The sequence below is a fragment of the Musca domestica genome, unplaced genomic scaffold (assembly GCF_030504385.1).
Source record: "Musca domestica strain aabys unplaced genomic scaffold, Musca_domestica.polishedcontigs.V.1.1 6, whole genome shotgun sequence".
Taxonomy (NCBI): Eukaryota; Metazoa; Arthropoda; class Insecta; order Diptera; family Muscidae; genus Musca; species Musca domestica.
The window spans coordinates 26,040,387-26,064,735 of NW_026712363.1; the positions used below are offsets into that span (position 1 = coordinate 26,040,387).

Below are 24,349 nucleotides of genomic sequence, written 5' to 3' on the forward strand. Positions count from 1 at the left end.
TTTTTTCAAACACAATCAGACCCACAAAATGTGGATTTTTTAAAGAATCTCTTTAAAGGCCATCAGAGCCACAAAACGTGGATTTTTTAAAGAATCTTTTCAAAGGCCATCAGAGCCACAAAACGTGGATTTTTTAAAGAATCTTTTCAAAGGCCATCAGAGCCACAAAACGTGGATTTTTTAAACAATCTTTTCAAAGGCCATCAGAGCCAGAAAACGCGGATTTTTAAAGAATCTTTTCAAGGGCCATCAGAGCCACAAAACGTGGATTTTTTAAAGAATATTTTCAAAGGGCATCAGTGCCACAAAACGTGGATTTTTTAAAGATTCTTTTCAAAGGCCATCAGAGCCACAAAACGTGGATTTTTTAAAGAATCTTTTCAAAGGTCATCAGAGCCACAAAACGTGGATTTTTTAAAGAATCTTTTCAAAGGCCATCAGAGCCACAAAACGTGGATTTTTTAAAGAATCTTTTCAAAGGCCATCAGAGCCACAAAACGTGGATTTTTTAAAGAATATTTTCAAGGTTATCAGAGCCACAAAACGTGGATTTTTTAAAGAATATTTTCAAAGGCCATCAGTGCCACAAAACGTGGATTTTTTAAAGATTCTTTTCAAAGGCCATCAGAGCCACAAAACGTGGATTTTTTAAAGAATCTTTTCAAAGGTCATCAGAGCCACAAAACGTGGATTTTTTAAAGAATATTTTCAAGGTCATCAGAGCCACAAAACGTGGATTTTTTAAAGAATATTTTCAAAGGCCATCAGTGCCACAAAACGTGGATTTTTAAACAATCTTTTCAAAGGCCATCAGAGCCACAAAACGTGGATTTTTTAAAGAATATTTTCAAAGGCCATCAGTGCCACAAAATGTGGATTTTTTAAACAATCTTTTCAAAGGCCATCAGAGCAACAAAACGTGGATTTTTTAAAGAATCTTTTCAAAGGCCATCAGAGCCACAAAACGTGGATTTTTTAAAGAATATTTTCAAAGGCCATCAGTGCCACAAAACGTGGATTTTTTAAAGAATCTTTTCAAAGGCCATCAGAGCCAGAAAACGGGGATTTTTAAAGAATCTTTTCAAAGGCCATCAGTGCCACAAAACGTGGATTTTTTAAAGAATCTTTTCAAAGGCCATCAGAGCCAGAAAACGGGGATTTTTAAAGAATCTTTTCAAAGGCCATCAGTGCCACAAAACGTGGATTTTTTAAACAATCTTTTCAAAGGCCATCAGAGCAACAAAACGTGGATTTTTAAACAATCTTTTCAAAGGCCATCACAACCACAAAACGTGGATTTTTTATAGCCTTTACGGTTTCCAAAAGATTATCAGCCAAGGTGTCTTCACTCAAAAGCCAATGTACAGATATTTCCAGACACTGGACCACCATTCACTCTTCACATCGTTATTCTCATGGGAGAATGTGTCCCGCAGTAGCGAGGTGTATTTCAGAACGTTGCTTACAATGGTTCCCGGGGCAGGGGCAGAATTTCCATCTGTCGTCGTTGGATTTGCCTTTTCCTGAGCATTATGTTGGTTATTGTGATGATGACCCTTATGACTGCCACCTGAAGAAGCTCCCAACAGACATTGAATGGCCCGCAAACAGCGAGACATGGAGGTTCTCTTTTTCATTCTCAACAAAATCAAAATCATGGGTAATAAAATAACCATGAATGGATAGCCAATGGGTCTCTCTGGTTTGATCATGAATTTTGGAATTTTCCGTTTCGGCCCGACTAATGAAGTAACTTCCAAAGAATTTCAAATAACTTGGATAGCTACGTTTGACTTTCAAGGCGGATGTAATGAATGGGCAGCCACTTCGGTCATATTGATGGCATACAAAGACATAACCAGACCATGAGAATTAAAAAAAATCCGACGAAAAATACCGTTCAAATGAAAAACTTTATATGGAAGGTATACAAAGACTGGGTGCTGCATAAGTATTTTTTGTCATAGGCTGTAATATTCATTACGAACTTCAAATACCAAATTTGGAACAATTCCGGTAAATAATGTCGCTAAAATCATCAAAATACCGAATATCGGGAGGTATCGTTATATGTGGGCTATACGAAGACGTGGACCGGCACCAACAATTTTCTGTCATAGGCTGTAATATCCTATACGAACTTCCAATACCGAATATCGGGAGGTACCGTTATATGGGGGCTATACCAAATGTCCTGCAGACATTATGGTCTTCGAAGGCCAATGAAACCGTCACACGCTGCCCGAATGTTGTTCTGCGGTATTTTGGCCCATTCACGGCGAAGCGCTTGCTTGAGGTGATCAACACTTTGGTGTTTTTTAGTGCCAACCTTGCTTTCCAAAATACTCCAGACACAATAGTCCAACGGATTGGTATACGGAGATTTTGGTGGCCATTGTGCGCTGGAAATGAAGCGAGGAACCTCATTTTGTAACCATTCTTGGGTGGCGAAGGTGCTGAGTGCGATGGTGCTGAGTCCTGTTGGAATGTCCAAGGTCTGTGGCCAAAATGTTTGCGTGCCCAAGGCTTTAATACACCCTCCGGAATATTGTGGCGATGATATTCGGCATTTATTCTGATGCCACGATCGATCAATATGAGCGGAGAGCGACCATCGGCTGTTATGACGGCCCACACCATCACCATGGCCGGCACTTGAGTTCTGGTGGCCAACCGAAGGTGCACATTTTCAGCTGAGCTGAAATAATTTTGTTTGTTTACAAACTGCTGGACAACGAATATTTTCTCATCGGAGAAAACAAAATTCGGCAATTCACCACATTTGTCCAAGCGAAGCAACTCTCTAGCTCTTTTGGGGTCTATTTTCTTTCCGTTGCGGTGTAAGTTCTTGCATTTTTTGAAATTTTAATGGCTTTATCCCGAGCTCATTTTTCAATATTTGCCAAATGGAATATTGCGATATATTGAGCTCACAAGCCATTTTTCGGACACTGCGACGTAGGTTTCGATCAAGTCGCTTCTTTACTTTTCGAAGCATTTCTGCTGATGTTGCTGTTTTCTTCTTCGGTCCACTTCCTTGGCGGCAGGCTACTCTAGCGGTATCAGTATCGGTAACGAGCGATAGTACGAGACACAAAAGATTTATTCACATTTAAATGCTGGAGTACTCTAACGATAGCTACTTGTGGTTTTCCAGCATTCCATTACGAATAACTTTTTTTCTGGAAAATTCTCACCAAAACGCATGTGTCCGCTTGTAAACAATATAATCAGCTGTCACTGGAATAATTTTAACTGTCGGACGAGTGGCTTAGAAATGTCAGCAGTCTGAAGTTGGTTGCAGTTTTTTTCATCTCTCCTGTAACACATTTGAGTAACATTTTATCAACCTACTTCATTTCGTTCGGAAGCTAGGGTGATTTCCGCAGATGGTAGGACCGACATAGTTATAGAATTTTATGCTGATCAAAAATATATTTACTTTGTGGGGTCTAAAATGTATATTTCGAGGCGTTACAAACAGAATGACAAACTACTATGGGGGAGGTTGTCATTTCTTAAGAAGATTTTTCCAAGGACCTTCAAGAGAAGAACAAAACGCGGTTTTCCTGACTTTTCCATCAGAACCATCAGAGTTTCCAATGATGATTTTTTAAAACTTCTTTAGATGGGCCATTAGAGGAACCAAACCATAACCTTTTACTTTTCAGAAATATCTAGGAGATCCAAAAAAGTTATTTTTGACCAAGAAAAAAAATTTAAAATACATCCATTTCTTATTACACCATTGGTTACTTTTAGCTTTATTGATATTTTTTTTTTACTGAACTACATACATATTTACTTTCTTGGATCATAACAAGCAAAAAATCAAACAAACAAAAAAAACGGGATGCAAATATTATTTTCAAAAATATAGCTAGGCCTGCACAAAGTTTTGAAAAAAAAAAAATCACCAAAAAATGTGAAGCGAAAAAAAACAAAACACTTTTTTGAAAAAAAAAAATTACCAAAAACTCATTAACATTGGGTAGACTTAAGAATAGTTAAAAAAATACATATATATTATATACGCCTTTGAAATTATAACCTAAGGAAAATTAATGTATTTCAAAAACAAAGTCTTTAATTAGTAACGGCCGAACCACTGCCCAACGATTTCATCAGCTGATAGCATTCTTTGAGTTTACGTTTGTCGCCAACTTTTTCCAATGTTTTGGCAGCCTCGGCCAGCATACCGGCCCGTTCACCCGGCGAACAAAGTAAGGCCGATGGCAAATACTTGCATGCCACATACATGGCAGCGGCCCGTTCCCGTTCACCACCCTCCAAATTGTGATTTTTGTCCTTGCCACCGCAAATAATTGAAGATTTGGCATGTCTATAGCGTAGGCTACGATCCAGCAGCTGTTGCGTTGGTCCCGGTGAGGCTCCGGCCATAAGGCGACACACGGCCTCATACAAATAGATACGTGACTGGCCGCTCTGAAAATAGAACACAAAAAAACAATTGCATTAATGCATTCAACTATTTCATCGATTCGTTTCTCTTACCGGTATATCCTCAACAATGCTGCGCAATGAATTCAAATCTGTTTGGAATTTTTCCAAAACATCACCAGGCACTTGATAATAACCATCATCGTCCATTGTCATATATTCCGATTCCCATAGTTCGGTGCGAGTTTCCAAAATCCAATCACAGGTGAGCAATTGGAAAAGCTAATTTTTTTTTTTTTTTATCAGAGTTAGTCAATTATCGAATTTTCTAAATTCAAAATATTCAAAGTTTCACTCGTTCGTTCTGATGCCAAGGAATATCAACAAAGTTTGCATTGCAGAAGTACTGGCTGAATACCAACAGCAACGAATACAGCACAGACAATGCGACTACAATGCACCTTTGTCCGATATCAACACACGTCAAGTTCGTTCTAAATCTAGCCTAAAAATGCAAAATAAAGTTGTGGAAAATCTTACCAATTTAATGCCCTTGGCATTGGTTATTTTATTGACGGTCAGACATTCCTGCAAATAGGCACTGGATTCATCGCAAATTTGCATAATTTTTTGTATGTCACGACTATCCAAGGTGTTGGCATTGTTACTAAAATTTGAGAAAAAAAATTTTCAAACAATTAAAAAAAATTAAAATTACAAAAATTATAACAGTTGCCTGTATAGTTTGTATAACAGTTATAGTTATTGCACCAAATTAAAAAAAATTATAAAACAAAAAATTGTAAATTTACAAAAAAAATATAACAGTTAGAACAGTTAGCATAACTGTTATATACTGTATAACAGTTATAATTATTGATCCAAATATAACAATATGCATAATAAAGCTATTATAACGATTATAACACTTAGTTTTATTGGTTTTATTGAGTATACCAGTTATACAAATTATCGTATATTTTGTATAACAGTTATAATTATTGCACCAAATTAAAAAAAAACAATTTCAAAAAATGTATAAAACAAAAAATTGTAATTTTATAGAAAATATAACAGTTGGCATAACTGTTATATACTGTATAACAGTTATAATTATTGAACCAAATATAACAATATGCATAATAAAGGTATTATATGGATTATAACAGTTAGTATTATTCGTTTTATTGCGTATACCAGTTATCAACTTAGTCATCTTATCAACGTGGGCACGCCGCAAGGACTAGGCGTGAACCCATCAAAGACAGAGCTTGCCCTCTTTATGAGGAATCGTAAATGTCCTTCTTTTATACCACCGATGCTAAATGGGGTCACGCTAAACCTCTCCTCTCCTGGGCCCGTAACGATTCCCCTTTCTGCAGCATGGATGTCTATACGACGGTTCAAAGATGGAAGGCGGAACGGGAGCTGAGGTCTTCTGCGACACTCTTAATGTTCGCGAAACGACTGTAGCGTATTCCAGGCGGAAATCTTTGCGGTCATAAAAGCCATAGACCTATTGGTCACGAGGAACAACGAGGTTAGCGGTCCGGTGACTATATACCTCGATAGTCAAGCGGAAAGCTCTAAGCTCCTCTACTATCAAGTAAAAGGTTGTTTTGGACTGCAGGAGTTCCTTGGAAAACTATGGGTTGTCCATCAAGCTCTGTTGGGTTCCTGGTCAATACAATATTCCAGGCAACGAGACTGCAGACGAATTGGCTAGGTCATCCGAATCAACTACCATTGAAGTTGAGAACACCACCCTTTGGTTTCACGGGTAATTAATCGACACTATTCTGTGAGAACTCAACAAAAATTGCTGGACGAAAGTGGGTATAGCTTTTCCAAAGAATCTGGCCCACACTCTCGAGAGGAGAGAAAACAGTCGCTACTGTCCTTGTCAAACCCAGATTTAAAACTTGTGGTGGGTATCATCACAGGTCACTGCAAGGTGAGGGCAATGACCTCGAAATGGAACAGCGATGATATTGATTACTGTATAATCTGTCAAGACGAAGAAGAAACTGAGACGATCGAACATCTGCTCTGCCACTGTCCAGCATTAATTAACGTGAGACAAGGTTGGTTGGGAGATCAAGTGCCACATGTTTGGCTTCGTTCTCTAACACTGACTCTACAGTAATTTTTTACTTAGCCCGAAGATTTAAGTGGCTAAAGACGACACGGCAAGATCGCTAGCCGTAAATCACACTCATAACTATATTTAAAATCAATAACACCTTACTTTTTTCCACTATTCTTTCTTTCCTCATTTTTTTTATTAGGATGAACATAATGGACCGGCAGGTCTCCGAGAGAAGCGGTTACCAAAAGGCAACCGCACGTCCTTTGACCTAACCTATTGTAGACTGCCCTAGGGACCTATTACTCTAACCTAGACGATCCTAATTATCATCCCCACGATGGTAGAAGATCCCTGGAACAATCTATTCTATGTTAAACGAACCTTATAATATTAGATGTTCCTAAGGACCAAAAACTCTATGGTAGGCGATCCTAGGGATCATCTGCTCTATTATTTACGATTCTAGGCACCATGTACTCTAGGGTAGACAATCCTAGGAAACATTAATTCTATTGTGGACAGTCCTTTGAAGTATCTACTCTATGGCTAAAGATCTTAGGAGACATCAACTCTATGGTAGACGATTTTATAGACATGATTGACCCATAGCATCCACCGTTTGGTAGACAGAACCTCTTCCTACAGACGACCCTAGAGGCTCCCATTCCATAGTCATTTTATAGTCCATCTACAGATATATAAAAATAACAAATACACTCCTCTTCCTAGGACCACTCACCCCATCAACATTGCCTTAGCTTTGAGAATGGTATACAAAGCCTTGGGCAGATGATCACCACTCTCCAATAGTGGTTTAGGCAATGCCTTTACGGTTTCCAATAGATTATCAGCCAAGGTGTCTTCGCCCAAAAGCCAATGTACAGATATTTCCAAGACACTGGACCACCATTCACTCTTCACATCATTATTCTCGTGGGAGAATGTATCGCGCAGTAGTGAGGTGTATTTCAGAACGTTGCTTACAATGGTACCCGGGGCAGGGGCAGAATTTCCTTCCGTCGCTGCTGCATTAGCTTTGCCCTGGGCATTATGTTGTTTGTTGTGATGATGACCCTTATGACTGCCACCCGAAGACGATCCCAACAGACATTGAATGGCCCGCAGCAGTAAATGTTCACGATAATGCTTCACCACATACGACATGGGATCCGAAGGATTGCTAAGTGTGGCAAACAGCGAGACATTGGCGTTTTCCTTTTCATTCTCCACAAAATCGAAGTCATGTGTAATAAAATAACGATAGCCATACGAAGTGAATAGCCAATGGGTCTCTCTGGTTTGATCATGAATTTTGGAATTTTCCGTTTTCGCCCGACTAATGAAGTAACGACCAAAGAATTTCAAATAACTTGGATAGCTACGTTTGACTCTCAAGGCGGATGTAATGAAAATGCTCGCCAATTCGCTGGGTGTCAGCAGATGGGCAGCCACTTCGGTCATATTGATGGCATACAAAGACATGACCAGACCATGCGAATCATTAATTTTCGATGTCAAATGTAACTGATTCAAGCGATTGAAAATCAATGCCAATTCCCGGGCAGAGGCCAAGGCTTCTTTGCGCTGCTCTTCACTGCAGAAAAGGCCACCGGCTTTGCGAGACAACACACGCCCAATCCATATGCGATGAAAGAATAAACGTATAAACTGCCAGCTGGTCAATGTGAACGATTCGAGGCGTGTCGATGGTAAGGATATGCCAAATACTTGCAGACAACGTAAATATTCAGAATAGGCATTCTTCGAATCTCCCTGAAAAATGAAATTGGAATTTTGAAAATTATTCCCATGATTGAAATTTCGGTAATTTGTAGTTTTAAAAACATACCGTGTTAAAATATTGTTCTGCCAGTTTCTTGTGTTTCCAATAGGCCTCTGAAGCTTGTGTTTGGGATGCCAGCAAAGGGTCACCGTAGACCAGCAGTTTGATCATACACATTAACATAACCAATATATTCATGGTCCATAGAATCAATGAAGATGTGGAATTACCCCAAATCTTGGCACCAATATCTGTAATGGAAAATAAAATGTTATTTTAGGTTGAGGATTTGCTCAAGCGGGGAAGACCATAAGGGGGTCAAATATAACCACCCATAAAAACGCCATCTACTCTAGAGTAATCGGGTAATAGAATTTCTACTCTGGAGTAGGCGACCTTTAGGGACACCTACTCTGGTGTAGACGGCCTATAGAGAGATCTACACTTGTGTAGGCGACCCCGAGGCCATCAACTCTAGTGTAGACGACCCAGCATCTTTTCTTTGGTGGTTTATTCTTTATCCCTTCATCAATCCCTTTTATATACATAATTTTTACCTGCTTCATCCACCGCCAATATTTTCCTCTGTCCCACCAAGTCATCATCATCGAACATATATTCCCCGCCAGAGTTGCCCAAGAAATTCTTAAACGGATTCACTGCCAATATGGCAAACATAAACATGCATAGGGCCAAACGTGAATGGGCCGACATTCCTTGCATTGGCTTGGGTAACATTTCAATATCGCCATCCTTAACACTGGCCGTTGAGGAGCTCGAGCCATCGTACGGTGACGGTGGCATCGAGGAATCCGAATGTGATGGCGACAGCGATGGATCGGAATCATCACTGCGTGGCGGTGTCATCATATTGGCACTTTCCTTGCCATACATGATTAGACCCTCAATGGAGGAGGCTTTGCGTTTTTTGCCGCCACCACCCACTGAGGGGTGTAACAGATCTTGTACCTTGGAGCCGTCACGTGACATCAGCTCACTCTGCAAACGTTGTACCTCCATGCGAAGTTCATAGTTTTGCCTTTGCAGCTCACGAATTTTATCGACGGATTTCCGTAGCACTGCCGATTTATTTAACTTGGCCGATTCGCCAACCACCAGATTTTTGAGTTCATTTATTTTATCATTGATCGAGGTGCGATAACGTCGTTCGATGGCATTGTGGGCGGAACGTTTAACTTCCTTGACTTTGGGTTGTTGTTGCTGCTGTTGGGGACTGCGATTTATGGGTAATTTGTCCTGATGTTGGCCATTGGGCGATGGGGCCTGTTGAATTGGTTGTGGTGGTGGTGTGTGTGACGATGTGGTAGTGCTGTTTGTGGAGGAGGCTGGCTGTTGCTGTTGTGTTGTGTTATTAAGACCGGGCGAAGAGGATGGTGTGGTAACGGAGGATACTGGTTCCAAGACAACGGGTATGTGAGAGGCCAAAATTGCGGTACCATTAGCGGTTGTATACATAACCGGATTGGTTTGTATGATCACTTGCGGAGCCTGAGCCGTTGCTGTTAATTGCGTTTGAATTGTATTCGCTTGATGATGGTGATGATGATGATGCGGGGGATTGGTTGTTTGGGTGGTGTACTGAAAAGAAAGAACAGAAAATGGAAATGAAAGAAATACTTTTTTTATGGAAAAATAAAACCTAATAAGGAGGACTATCTAACCCAGATAAGATGGATCTTGGGAATCATCGAGGGAACATCTTCTCTAGATGGTGATGACCACCTATTCTATGGTAGATCACACTTGGACCATTCTCCAGAGTGCATAAAAAACTGATAAATATAAACCGTTCTGAAATTGAAATTCCAGAAGCCATCTACTTCAGAGTAAACAAATCTGGTGACAATCTACTCCAGAGTAGAACATTTTGAGTGGAATATTCTCTCCAGATTAAAATAACCCGGTGAACATTTACTACAGAGTAGATGGAACGTAGGACCTACTATTCTGAAATTTATAATCCTGGGGCCATCCACTTCAGAGTAGTGGTTTCTGATTACCATATATTCTCGAGTAGACGGCACTTGAGTAATTCTCTCCAATGTAGAGACACCTGGTGAACCTAAACTATCCAAAGTAGACAACATAAATGGCCTTCGATTCTGAAATTGACAATCCTGAAGCCATCTACTTTGAAGTAAGCAAAACTGCTGATGACTAGCTACTCCCGAGTAGAAAATATTGGGGCTGTATTCTCCTAAAAAAAAAAAACATCTACTGCAGAGTAGACGAAACGGAGGGTCTTCTACTCTGTAAGTGACAATCTTGGGCCATCTGCTTCGGAGTAGATGATCGTGGTGACGATTTATTTCAGAGTAGATGGTGCTGTATATGATCTCCCTATGTTTACGGAAGAGCTATAGCTATTGTCTTTGGAAAAAGGTCTTCAAGTTTTAAAAGACTATAAAACATATTTTTTTTTTTCATTAGAGGTCTTCAATTTTGAGAAATTCTTAAAATTCTTACCTTTAAGGTTGCTTGCATTCCTTGTTGGGCTTTATCGTTGCCTACATTTCCGCCATTTGTATTGGGTGCTGCTGCGGCCACGGTTCCAATACTTTGCACCGTTAAAATTTGCGGTATTGTTTGGATTTTTTTCAAAAATTGCTGCTGTGATGCCAATGATGTCGATGATGTGGAGGAGGGCGGCATAGCTCCCTTGTTGGTGGTGTTCAGAGGAATTTGTACTTTCTTTTCGTGAGCCATATTATTGACACTCATGGCATTGCTTTGCGTTGGAGTAGCTGATTGCAATATAAAGGTATTATTGCCATTCACTGTCCCCGATGCCGCCGATGCCGTTGTACCCGATGGTGTTGCTGCTGCATATATGATTGAAGGCAGGCCATTTAAGGCTTGATTATTCATATCCATGTGACCAGCAGCAGTTAATTGTAAAGTCGAGGATGCATTGGTGGTGTTCTGTAACAATAGATTGCCATTTGTGGCCATATTTGTTGTGGTGGCATCCATTTGCATTTGTTGTAAAAGATTCGGAGAATGCTGTTGATGTCTATTCATGGCCATTGAGGGGGTATTGTTGTTGTTGCTGCTGTGTGGGTGTGGGGAAGAGGTTTTTTGTGGCTGTAGCAAGCCCTGGGGTGATGGTAGCATACTTGACGATGGACTGGCCATTGGTGGTAGGGGACTAAAATTTGAAGCCATCAGGGGATCCGAGGACAGAAGTGGTTTATACGAAGGTGAACCGCCCATATCACTGTGCTGCGGAGACATATGCAAGGGGGAAAGGTTTTCCTGTTTAATATGATGATGTTGTTGATGCTGCAGTTGCTGCTGATGGTGCTGCTGTTGTGGTGATGCTGCCGTATCCATTGTAAGTAGTTCGGACTTCAGTGATTGCCCATCCATGGGACAATCGATATTTGCAAGCAATTCATTGGGTAATTGAACCTGATCCATGTCATCAAGAAAGTTTTTCAGCATATCTAAGAGGTGGGAGGTGGAAAAGAGAATAAGCAAACATTAGATGGTACTTGGGACAGCAAAAAGGGGTAAAAAGGAAAAGGTTAAAAAGATGTAGACCATTTCTGAGGCCTATTAACCACGAAATGGAATGGATGAAACTTCCTAAATTATTCTTGTGACCCCTCCTCGACAGCACACTACCAACTTCAGTCTTCAAAAAAGCGTCCTAAAACCGTGGTTATTTTCCCGATAATCATTTAAAATAGTCCTTTATTTTTTCGTCAGAAGATCTTGGAACTAAATTCCTTAAAAACTCCAATTTTCTGCCAGGAGATCCTCGTAATAATTTCCTTAAAAAAATACACGCTTATATCAGGAGGCCTTCGAAAAAAAGTAATAAATATCCTCCATTTTTGGCGCAAGACATCTTGAAATGATAAACTATTTTAGATCCAAAAAAAATTTTTGTAGGTCCCTTTGGTCAGAAGGTCCTTTAAACGATTTTTGGTCGGGAGGTCCTTAGAAGATTCAATTAGAACCTTGTCAGGAGATCCTTACAATGAATTCATTTAAAATCTCCACGATTTTTGGTCATGAAACCTTAATTTTTTTTTAAGTCTCGCTACAGATGTCCTGAAACGGATTTGTCAAAGGCCACATTTCTGCCTTATTAAATGATAACATTTCTAAAGTTAGCTTTCCATTGTCTATCAACTGCTGCTAACACCCACATTTAACTTCTTATCGCATTAAGAGATAAGACGCATGTTTGCAATATTATTGTCACCATTTCCATTCGCTGAAATGGCAAATTGATAACCTTAAAAGGTCATGACAGGAAAGTTATCGTCCGCTACCTCCTCCTAAAGGTAGGGGATAGGTATAGAAAATATACATATTAGGTTCTCGGTTTATACTATTAAATATAAGGTCCTAGAGAGGTAGAGTGTTCAATATAATTATGCAATATGGTTGGGTTTCAATTGCAAAGCAAGCTAAACATGTATTTCCAAATCTATGTTTGAAAACGTTTGTTACGGTTGCCGGTCCCTTTAGCCTTTTGGAATCTACGTTGAAGCAAAAGCTAAAGGAGCTACACCGTTACACACACCCCTTTCGTATTTCGGATTAGTCTCTTAACTTTTTTTGCAGATAATTTCTACAAATCCACAACACTTGCCGATAAGATTCATCGTAATCTTCATCGTCTAATATGGAAGCTAATTGCAATGATTGTATCCTCGACAAAGAATTTTTTCGGGTCATTTTGAATACCAAAGCCTCCTACTACATAAAAATTATAAAAATCCGGTCACATTAATAGATAAATATTGCCAAACTTACCTGGTGTCATCATTTCCTTGAATATGGTTAAAGCATCCTCATCTTTGAAAATATCCAGGGATTCGACCATCCCACTGGACATCAGGTCCATATCTAATGATGGATCCATATCCATTTTTATTACACACGATTTATCTTATCTTCTTCCACGAAGAGGTTACGGGTTATTATTATTCATCCACAATGAAATATCTTATCAGTAGTTTTGCTATTTACAAAGAAAGAAAAGAAAGGGAAGAAGAAAATAGAAAGACAATAAAACAGCAATACTTTGCAAAAAACAAAATGACTTGTAATAAATAAATAAATAAATAAATAATGTCGCAAATAACAATTTCATTACAACGGCGACATAGACACGCGGAATAACAGGTAGGTTTTAACTTTAATTCAAATAAAAAAACGGTAAGGTAATTATATTTTTCTATTGCGCAAAAAAAAAGAAACGCAATATAACGCGCGGCGCACTCACACAATTACAAAAGCAGGCATTTCTTTTTTAGAAAATTAATTCCATGAATAAGATTTTTTTTAATTCCAATTAGATTGAACATTTTTCCTCATATTGAGCCTAAAACGGCATTTAGCAGCAAAACAACTACCAACAACAACAACACGACGACGAGTCAATAGGAAAACAACAGTATACGCGCTCCCCACACAAAATAAAAACATAAACAGCTGTCAAACGGAACGGGGCTTGTACACGGCCACGACGCAACGAGGAAAAACGAAACGAAGGAGGATTACATTGCGGGCCCAACAACCAATCAAAACGCCGTATTTCGATCATACGATGTGACGTCACAAAATTATACATTGAAGTCTTCGTATTTTCATCATTTATTTGCAATTACTTGTCAAAGAATTTCATCAGAAACTTAATGTTTTCAATCAAAACACACCTTTTTTTATTTTACAACAAAAACAACGTTTTTCTATGCCATTTTTGCAAGAAGTTTGTAAAGTTTTGTGTTTTGCTTTAATTTTTGCACTTTCATTTGATTTGTATTTATTCCATGTTTTTATTTTTTCTATTTACTTTATTTTTATTTATTATGTGTAATTCACTGAACACTGTGCACGAATGTTTATTCGGCAGCGGTATACAATTATTTTATTAGTTATTTGTAATATTTGTAAATCTCTGTGCTGACCCGTTAAAACTGAAAAATAAAATATTTTGCAATTGACAACAGACAACGAAGCGGTTCGATTTCTTTCGGCCGCAACGACAGCTTGTCAATTGCAAGGCCAACGGCGGCAGCCCGTTGTCATTTTTGTCGACGCCGGCATTAAAAATTAACTATCATCTGTGATACAATAAAATGGTATGTTAGAGCTACCGGCTGCCAACAAATTTCAAAATGGCATTAAAAATTAACTATCATCTGTGATACAATAAAATGGTATGTTAGAGCTACCGGCTGCCAACAAATTTCAAAATGTTCGATTGGAACATGGTAGAGTTAAGAAGATAAAGCATGGTAGAAGAATACAGGTAGTTACATCGACACAGCTGCTGGGACAATGAACTGTCAAACCGATTTTGATATTGAAAATCGTGAATGAAAAATTATTGAAATTTGTAAAAATTGTTGAAAAATACATATCAATACAACCTCCGATTTGCATCGTATAAGAAAACATATAAAAATCGACATATTTTTGACAAAGCACTTAAAAAAATTTGACATATTAATGTTCCCAAGAGTTGATGCACTACCTATATTCTTCTACCATGAGATAAAGTCATGCAATCATATGTTGTCAAAATTTATATTTATAAATCCGTTGCGTGTACAGACATCAGAGATGGGAACCTGGTTTTTATTCAGTGAAATTTGACAATAGAAAAAAATGCAGAAATTGATATTATTATTGGAAATGACTTTACCGTCTTAATTTTACCATGGATTGGTAGAAGCGTACATTGCGGGACACGCATTAAAGCTGTTAATAAGTTTTAGCATTACAATTGAAATATAACAGTTTGGGTCATGTTTTTAAAAGAAAAACCAGGCATTTACCTTCACCTTTCGCGCTTCGTAAATAAAAACAAGTCGTTGCATCCAAGGTAGGGCTATGATACCATATGTTTTTTATTTCTTGACTTAATATGCTAACTTTATTTATGTGTGTATTGTTTTCAATAATCAAAAAATTTTCAGAAAATTTTTAAATTCGGGTGTTTTTAAAATGCTTATTACTATAAACCCTTAGATATATACAGAACATGATTTTATTCAGTTTTCGCGGTTTTCAATTATTTATTCAAAATCATAGCAACACGCTGTTTGGTTTTTTGATTATTTTTATAGTAATTCTGACATTTCAAGCCAAACAGGTAGACCTCTAAACTTGCAATTCTTTAGAGTTGAGTATTTTCACATAAATATACTTTAAAAAAATCTAATTAGGTCCTTTTATCGGTAAAAGTAAAATTAAAATCTTATCTATTCTAATATCCATATTAATTTTGTGATGCTTTATGTTAAGCACAAAAGTGAGGGCATTTCAAATCATAACATTATTACTTTGTTTGCCACAAAACACAAGTTGTGCTTGAATTTCGATGAAGGAAATATCATTTTTAATTTTGAAAGTTGGACGTTGTCATCATGAAATTACCTTGTATAATTTTGCATTGAGCAAAAAATGTTTCCCTCTAAAGTGAAAGGGTGATACAGATTTCGAAGTGTTTGCACACATAGAACAGGGTACTGTACATATTTTGTTTTATTTTTCGGTAAATATTGCAGCCAACAACCATTAAATATAATAATAATTTTTGTTTTTATTTTATCTAAAAATCTATTTTAATTTATTCGAAAAAAAAATGATTTCTATTACAAGGTAATACAAATCAATTAACGACAACATTATTGCAAACACAGGGTGCCACATACAAATATGTTGTTTTTCCAGCCGGATGTGGCACCCATTTAATGAAGTGTGCAAAAAAATACTACTCTTTCATTACAACCCCCTTTTGAGGGAACTGTCAAAGCAAAATGACATTTTGCAAACGCCATTTTGTTAAAATGTCGAAATAATTTTTATTCAAGAAGATCTAGTGGAAACAAGAAGAACATCGTAGCACAGCTCAAAGGATTTGGGAGTGATTTTTTTACCATCCATCACTCAAATTTAAGAACGGAGTAGTTGAATGAGTCCCCAAATATAAAAAGAGTGTTAACACCATCTAAAAAGAACATCAACGGCAAGAAAACAACCGAAAGAAAAGCTAACAAAAATAGTCTCGGTATCCGGCAAGACACATTTTGTCAGCTTTTTTCTGGAAGAAAATAGAATTTTTTTGTTAGTGTAACAACAACAGTTAAGCAAAGAAGCAAAAATGGAAGACTCGAAGCTCCAAGAGCAGCAGCAGCAGCAACAACAACAGCAGCAGCCTCAAGACTCCCCACAAGGTGATGCTGCTCAACAACAAAAACAGCCCCAGCCTGTAAAGGAAGTTATTGGTAAGTGGTGGAACATAATCGAAGAATTGTCTTCTGTCTGGCTCATATGAATGGCATGCATGCTCTTCGGCGATATAATTTAATTAAAATTACTTTGACGCTGACACACAAAATATAGTGTGGTGTGGTCCTCACATGTGGTGAAGCTTTTTTTCTTCTTCACATGGACACACATTTCTTGTGCTTAAAAATACATTTTATTGGCCGCCATTTTGTAAAACAACAAAAAAAAAGTGAAATAAGTACGGTCGGTCGGTCAGTCATCACCGGTGTGTGCTGCTGTATTGTTTTTCTTAGATTTTCCTCTACACCACAAGAACAACAAGAAAAAAATGAGCCACACACAAAAACATCAGCAAGCAAAGCATAGCTGGCAGCAGCAAGAATGAGCAAAAAGCGCTAATACACCGGTTTCATGTGTGTGCTGCTGCGACCCCAAAAAGTAACGTAGAAACCACAGACGAATGCAGAACAATTGTAAATTTCCCTCACTTTGTTTTTTTTTTTTTTTCAATCTATGTTATGCTGCTGACTACCTTCACTTCCTACCTCCTCTTGTTTTCATTGTTGTCTGTGTGAATTGGTGGAAACTCAACCCACTTTTTGGCGCTCATCGTATTAATGTGCGCCGCGCTACCTACCTCTCCAATGTAGTGTGTGCTTGCACAAAATATTTCAACAAATACACACTCAAACAAACGTTAGCAGTGCGCTTAGCACATATTTTTGTCCGTTTTTTGTTATTAGATTTCCTTTGGTTCCGTTCACATTTCCACGTTTTCTCTTTTACTTTTTTTGTTGTTTGGTGCAACATTTTGTGTTTGATATTGGGTTCGCGCAATTTCTATTTGCAGACAAGTTTTTTTTTTACTATTTTCAATGGAGTTGCCACATTAAAAACGACACAATGAAATAAGGGAAGACAACAGATAGATCCAATCGAGATTCAGGTAGTTTCGTAAAGATTTATTTTGAGATTTCGGACCAAAAAAAAATCAAAAGATCCAGGAAGCAGCATTGTCAAAACGGACAAAAGTAGTTGGTATATGAGTTCTTGGTCGCTAGGTCCAAGAGTCGAAAAATGCAAGTCCCTTGATCTGTAATAAAAGATTATCCATATCATAACCATAATTCCACTTGAAAATTTAGAACTCCTCATTTCTATGGCTTGGAGATCAAACTTCTTTCAAAGGTTTCCTCTTCAGACCTGCATTCATCAGATTTTAATAGCGATAGCGGAATTTTAATCACCCAAATCTCGGGACGTATGCATTTCCCGATGCAAAAGCAATACATCCATTAATTCATGTTAAAATAGGCAATTTATATCGCCCAATATCGCCGAAGCTGATTTGTTTAGTTGAAAGATGGCATTATTCTGGTTTAGGCTAAACTACAGCTTATCTGAATTTAGGTCACAGTTAATGAATTCTTATTGAAAGCATCTCACCATTTAAATCCGTTCATATCAGTAATACTAACCCCCCCTCTTTTCTTTCTTTTTTCCCCTGCTCCAGCTACCAAGGTTACCGGCAGCGTCAAATGGTTCAATGTTAAAAGCGGCTATGGTTTTATTAACCGTGACGACACTAAAGAAGATGTGTTTGTCCATCAAAGTGCTATCATCAAGAATAATCCCAAAAAAGCCGTACGCTCTGTTGGCGATGGTGAAGCTGTCGAATTCGATGTGGTCATCGGTGAGAAAGGCAATGAAGCTGCAAACGTAACTGGACCCTTTGGTGAACCAGTGCGTGGCAGTCAATTTGCTGCCGACAAACAACGTCGCAATCGCAGCATGCCATGGAGAAGAAATCGTCGCCGCCAGGGTGGTGACCAACAGCAAAACCAACAGCAGCAGCAGAACCAACAAGATGGCCAGGTACAACATGACCACGATGGTGGCAATCACGATGGTGGCGATGAACAACAACATCCCAGGCAACAACGTAACTTCAGACGGGGTGCTGGCGGTGGCGGCCCTCGCCGTGGACGCGGTGGACGCTTTAGGGCCTACTATCCACGCAATCAAAGTCAACGACGTCCAGTTAGCGGCGGTGATGGTGGTATGGGCGGCGATGGCGGCCACGATCAGAACGCTGATCCTAATCACAGGGGCGGCGATGGTCAAGGCGGTCAAATGCGCCGTGGTGGTCCACAGAGACGTTTCTTCCGTCGTAATTTCAATGGTCGCGGCGGTGGACCACGTGGTGTGCCACGTAATGACGGTGGCCAAGGGGGACAAGGTAAGCGCCAACGAAAACTATTATTTTTCCATCGACGTTTTTAATAATCTTCTTTCGTCTTTTTGTTGCAGGCCAAGGACAAGGACAAGGTCCCCGACGCAACAGTCGTCCACGCCGTCCAAACAACAGAAAACCCAATAACGGCGGAGGACAAAACAACCAACAACAACAACAGGTAAACTAAACAAACAAAGAAAGAAAGGATAATAAAATACTACTAAACCATCTACTAAACAAATAACGAAAAGCAGTCGTCAGTATGTCAAAACATCTACTAAAAAAACAAAATATGTGGATTGTGTATTATTATCCGACTCCTCTCCTCCCTCCTTCTATCATATTCTACAACACAGAGCAACATAAGCATTTAAAGTCTGCTTTATTTTGTATCGCAATACAAACTGCAAATATTTAACAACAACATCAACAGCAAGAACATTTGACGATGATGACAACATTTATGATGTCTCGCTCTCTAGTATTACTGCTACCACTACATACTACTAAAATAACAACATCAAACATTTAATAATAATAATAAAAAAAAACAAGAACATCATAATTTATTGTAAAATGACTGCATTATTAATTAAAGGAACAAACAAACAACAAGAACAGCAACAAATACATCATTTCAAGAGATTAAAATTCATTCATAATGAAATCAAACAGAACAACACTTTGGGGAGTTGTCACTTTTTTTCTCTGTCAAATCATGCCTTACTAATTTAACGAGGAGGAGTTAAAACAATTGAAACTACTTTCCTGGCCACCAACCACAACCAATTATTAATCCCAAATGAAATTTATTATTTATTATATTATTTATTTAACATTTTTACTACTAATCCCATTTCCAACTAACCCCATTTTTTTATTGTCTAAACACTGTGTACTATATGTATATGTAATTGAAAATGTGTCATGGAGATAATTTATGTGACCACTAAAAACCGAACTCGACAATTTTTATGAGATCATTCTAAGGAATTGGAATGACGTGTGTCTGGGTTATAATTCATATTTCTGCGATACTTTGGCGGTAATATGTTATAGTACATTGTAAATTTTTTTTCATTTACTATTTTTTTTGTAGCTTTAATAAGGGAAAAGAATCTAGTTCAATATTTTACAATCTAGTCAGATACGAACGAACCCTTCTGGGAAATACAGAAATGGGAAATACATTACATTTAACCATCAAGTGGGAAAGACTCGATTTAGATACATGCATACACATTTCAAGACCTAACATTGCAACGCATTATTTAGATTTTCCAGGAAATAGGAAGGAGAGCTTCAAGCCAGGAGATCCATAGACAATTTTCAAGAGCAAATTTTTGATTATTAATTTCTAAATGACTAGCTAGACAGAGTGTTTTTTTTTTTTGATAGACATTCAAAGATTTTTTAAAATACTTTTTGAGGGTAACCAGGTAAAAAAGCTGTTACTTCGGCCGGGCCGTACATTGAATGCCCTCCTGCATTTGGTACAAATTTGGCAATTTCAAAAAAAAAAACAAGTAAAAAAGTATCGGTCGGCTTTGCCGACAGATGTATACCCTCAGTCCTCTTCACCCTCTATGGAGTGGGTTTTTAAAGAATGGGTCAATATTGTCAATTTCGTATCGGACCTACATAAATATGATATAAATATTATAATAGCAGATGGATATAGCAATTGTAAAGAATCACTGAGTTGTTTCGCAATTTATGACAGATAAAAATATTGAAAAATGTGTCTCTTTGTGGGTGAGGTACCAGAAGGTGTTCGCAGATATATAGGATCATCTTCAAAACAGATCTGGTGTTAGCAAAAATAATTTGTATGTGTGAATCCTTATTTCGCTTTCTTTGAGCGTTATGTTTTTCAAAATTAGATTATTGATTCCTTTCTGTGCAGAAAATATATATCTCAAATTTTCGACCATTTGTGGGGGAGGTACCATAAGATGTGGACCGATATACTTCATCTTAACACCAGAGCTTGGGTTAATATAAATATTGGGATGTGCGCCATTCGAAGACAATCGGACTCATTCATCACATTTTATGAGATTTGTAATTATTCTAAATTTTGACCATTTGTGGGGGAGGTACTTGAAGGAGTGAACCGATATTGTCCATTTTGACACCTAACGTAGAACTGATGCAAATATTAGGATTTGCAAAGTGAGAGCAAAATCGGATTATCCTTTCTCTTTGTGTGCAAAAAAATATATTTTTTGCAAATTTCGACCTTTTGTGGGGGAGGTACCAGAAGGAGTGGACCGATATATTCCATCTTAACACCAGACCTTAGGTTAATATAAATATTGGGATGTGTAAAATTTTAAGACAATCGGACACTTACATCACATTTTATGAGAGTTGTAATTATTCAAAATTTTTACCATTTGTGGGGGAGGTACTTGATGGAGTGGGCCAATATTTTCCATTTTCACACCCGACCTCACACTGACCCAAATATTAAGATTTGCAAAGTTGGAGCAAAATCGGACTATAATTTCTCTTTCTGTGCAAAAATTAAATTTTTTGAAAATTTTGAACTTTTGTGGGGGAGGTACCAGAAGGAGTGGACCGATATTGCCCATCTCCGAACTCGATCTAAGTTTGACAAAAATATTACGATGTACCAAGTTTGGACCAAATTGGATACTCCCTTCGAGAGTTATCGTGCGCACCAGCCAGCCAGACAGACAGACAGACGGACGGACGGACATCGCTAGATCGACTCCAAATGTTCTGAAACGGATTTGGTCCAAAGAGACCTAGGGTCTAAAACCGTTATTTCGACTAGGCACGTTTTGGCCGTATCAAATGATATATACCCTCTGTAGCCATATGGCTGAGGGTATAAAAAAAGAAAATAAATAAATTGCCATAAGCCATTATAATATTCAAATGCAAAACTTGAAAAAAATCGGTGAATAATGAGCTAGAATCGTCAAAATACCGAAAATAGGGAGGTACCATTATATGGGTGCTATACGAAGGCTTGGATTTGCACAGACAATTTTCTGTCATAGGCTATAGTATCCATTATGAAAATTTAAAACAATTCCGGTAGCTAAAATAACCAAAATACCGAAAATACAGGGGCTATACCAAAACGGGGACCTGTACAGACAATTTTCTGTCATAGGCTGTAGTATTCATTACGAACTTCAAATAACAAATTTGAAATAATTCCAGTAGCTTAAATCATCAAAATACCGAAAATAGGGAGGTACCATTAAGTGGGGTTATACGAAGACGTGGACCACCTGCACAGACAATTTTCTGTCATAGGCTGTAGAATGAATTACGAACTTTAAAAACCAAATTTGAAACAATTCCGGTGAATAATGTCGCTAAAATCATTAAAATACCGAATATCTGGAGGTACCCTTATATGGAGCTATACGAAGACATGGATCTTCACAGACCATTTTCTGTCTTAGGCTGTAGTATCCATTACGAACTTCAAATACCAAATTTGAAACATTTTCGGTGAATAATGTCGCTTAAATCACCAAAATACCGAATGTCGGGAGGTGCCGTTGTATGGGGACTATACGAAGACGTGGACCTTCAGAGACAATTTTCAGCATCAAAAATCGTATATCTCCAGACACATTCTATATGTTACATATATACATAGTATATTTATTTTAATATCTGTTTTTTGTTTTTTCAAAATTTTAAGTTTTTGGATTTTAACTAAATTTTATTTCAATTTTTTCTTTTTTATATTTTTTTTCAAAATTCCATTTTTTCGCAACTGTAACTCCAACGAAAAACTAAACAATATCATCCAATTTATCAAACATTCCACTTCCAACCAATCCAACACCTGAATTCTCCTTTATCAAACTCTGACTTTGGTGGGCTGGGCGGCTGTGTGGTGGCATTGACGTTCGTTTTTTTGGGCTAAATGATCAGCAGAATGTTGGCCAAGAGGTTCAAAATACCACTACTGAAAGCAGCGCATAGACATTCAATGAATTGCAAAATGTGGCTGGAATCAACAAAACAACAACAGCAACAACAGTGGTGGTCAAAAGAGAACAGCCAACAAAACATAACCTAAAAAAATAGCAATACAAAATTTTATCTAATTTATGAAAAAAAAAAATACAGCAAACCATCTTTACTGGAAGAAACCAAAAGAACTAAAGAAAACAACATCAACAACAACAACTAAGAAATCAATCAACCAAACCAACATCAACAACAACAACACCCTCCTATTATCCTTGAAACCAATTTCCTCATCATTATTTTGTTTGTTTGTGCTATTTATATAGTAAGTGTTCTTCTTCTTGTTTTCCTGAATGAAAAAGGGGAAGGGGTGAGTCATCGGCGGGAATATCTTAAAATTTATTGCCATTTAAAATTTTGTTTTTATTTTCTAACCTAAAAAATACATTTGAATGGAGAAATAGCTCTCGAAATTCTTATGTAGCTGTTTTAGTTTTTTCAAAATAAAAACAGAAGTATTTATATGGCTTAGATTTTTCGATATAAAACCATCATATCCCTACCTTCCTCCCCATTCTCTCTCATAATGCAAGAAATCCCGGGAACACTTGTGTGTAAGGCATAACATCTTTAATTTTTTACTAAAAAACAACTTGAAAAAAAATATTCAACCATCATTATTTTTTTTTGTTAAAAACTAAAATTTCTTTTCGAATGGCAACTTGGAAAAGAAATCTCTGACACCTTACTTGAATCATAAAAAAATTTTCATGATTTTTTTTTTCTTTTTCAATTTTTTCCCCACTATTATTGTTTTGCTCAGACACTATATACCATCAACAATAACAAGAAAATTATTGTTTTATTTATTTTGTTTAGCTATAAAAATATTATTTTTCATATTTTTATATGTTGAATTATATAAAAGAAAAACGAAATTTTTTTTCCCAACAAGACTCATAAAAATTTACCAAAACTTTTTTTATAACCTCCAAAAAAAAATATTTTTTTTAACCTCACACTTTATTATTTTGTTTTGCCATCCAAACTATTAATTTGTTCTTTCTTAGTGCAACAACAATAATATGCATTACGTCTCTATACACATCTGCACACATCTTGGTATTTTTGAGATGTGTTATCAATAATATTTTTTTAGAAGAAAGTAAAGAAGCAAATAAAACAAATACATTTTTCTTGGAAAAATTGAAAAAAAAAAAAAAAAAAAACAACTTGGGTTTCAATTCACAGGTCCGGGGCGTGGGCCAAAAGAAACAAAAAGGTAAGATTGGTTTGATTTTTAAAAATTACTGTTTAATTGTTAAACTTTTTTTAAACCCTCCTAATTCTATGTCGATTTAGCGATGTTCGTCCGTCTGTGGAAATCACTCTAGCTTCCGAACGAAATTAAGTAGATTGATAAAATTTTACTCAAATGTATATTATGTCTGCAGGACTTTTGGTATTGGAAATGGGTATAACGGTACCTCCATATTTTCGGTATTTTGATGATTTTAGCGACATTATTCACCGGAATTGTTTTAAATTTGGTATTTGAAGTTCGTAATGGATACTTCAGCCTAAGACAGAAAATTGT

At 37.4% G+C, this 24,349-nt stretch overlaps 2 protein-coding genes across 5 annotated transcripts; one reads left to right on the forward strand and one right to left on the reverse strand.

The window, feature by feature from the left end:
* Positions 1-3,959: 3,959 nt before the first annotated feature.
* LOC131805644 (sterol regulatory element-binding protein 1) lies at positions 3,960-14,275 on the reverse strand. 3 transcript variants are annotated; one of them, XM_059129070.1, is made up of 9 exons: positions 13,970-14,275; positions 13,065-13,272; positions 10,761-11,740; positions 8,831-9,872; positions 8,340-8,524; positions 7,230-8,263; positions 4,942-5,068; positions 4,516-4,683; positions 3,960-4,446 (listed from the first exon to the last, which is right to left on the reverse strand). In XM_059129070.1, the coding sequence occupies exons 2-9, from the start codon at positions 13,177-13,179 to the stop codon at positions 4,087-4,089; spliced, it is 4,011 nt and encodes a 1,336-aa protein (XP_058985053.1). In that variant the 5' UTR covers positions 13,180-13,272; positions 13,970-14,275; the 3' UTR covers positions 3,960-4,086. The 3 variants fall into 3 exon arrangements, with proteins under 3 accessions (XP_058985053.1, XP_058985055.1, XP_058985054.1); XM_059129072.1 differs by lacking the exon at positions 13,970-14,275 and adding an exon at positions 13,537-13,849; XM_059129071.1 differs by lacking the exon at positions 13,970-14,275 and having other exon boundaries at positions 13,065-13,274.
* A 1,830-nt stretch (positions 14,276-16,105) lies between these two features.
* On the forward strand, positions 16,106-23,247 carry LOC101901306 (Y-box-binding protein 1). Of its 2 annotated transcripts, none has more exons than XM_005182413.4 (4): positions 16,106-16,546; positions 18,064-18,789; positions 18,861-18,964; positions 22,714-23,247. In XM_005182413.4, the coding sequence occupies exons 1-4, from the start codon at positions 16,423-16,425 to the stop codon at positions 22,762-22,764; spliced, it is 1,005 nt and encodes a 334-aa protein (XP_005182470.2). In that variant the 5' UTR covers positions 16,106-16,422; the 3' UTR covers positions 22,765-23,247. The 2 variants fall into 2 exon arrangements, with proteins under 2 accessions (XP_005182470.2, XP_019891949.2); XM_020036390.2 differs by having other exon boundaries at positions 22,717-23,247.
* Positions 23,248-24,349: the final 1,102 nt, after the last annotated feature.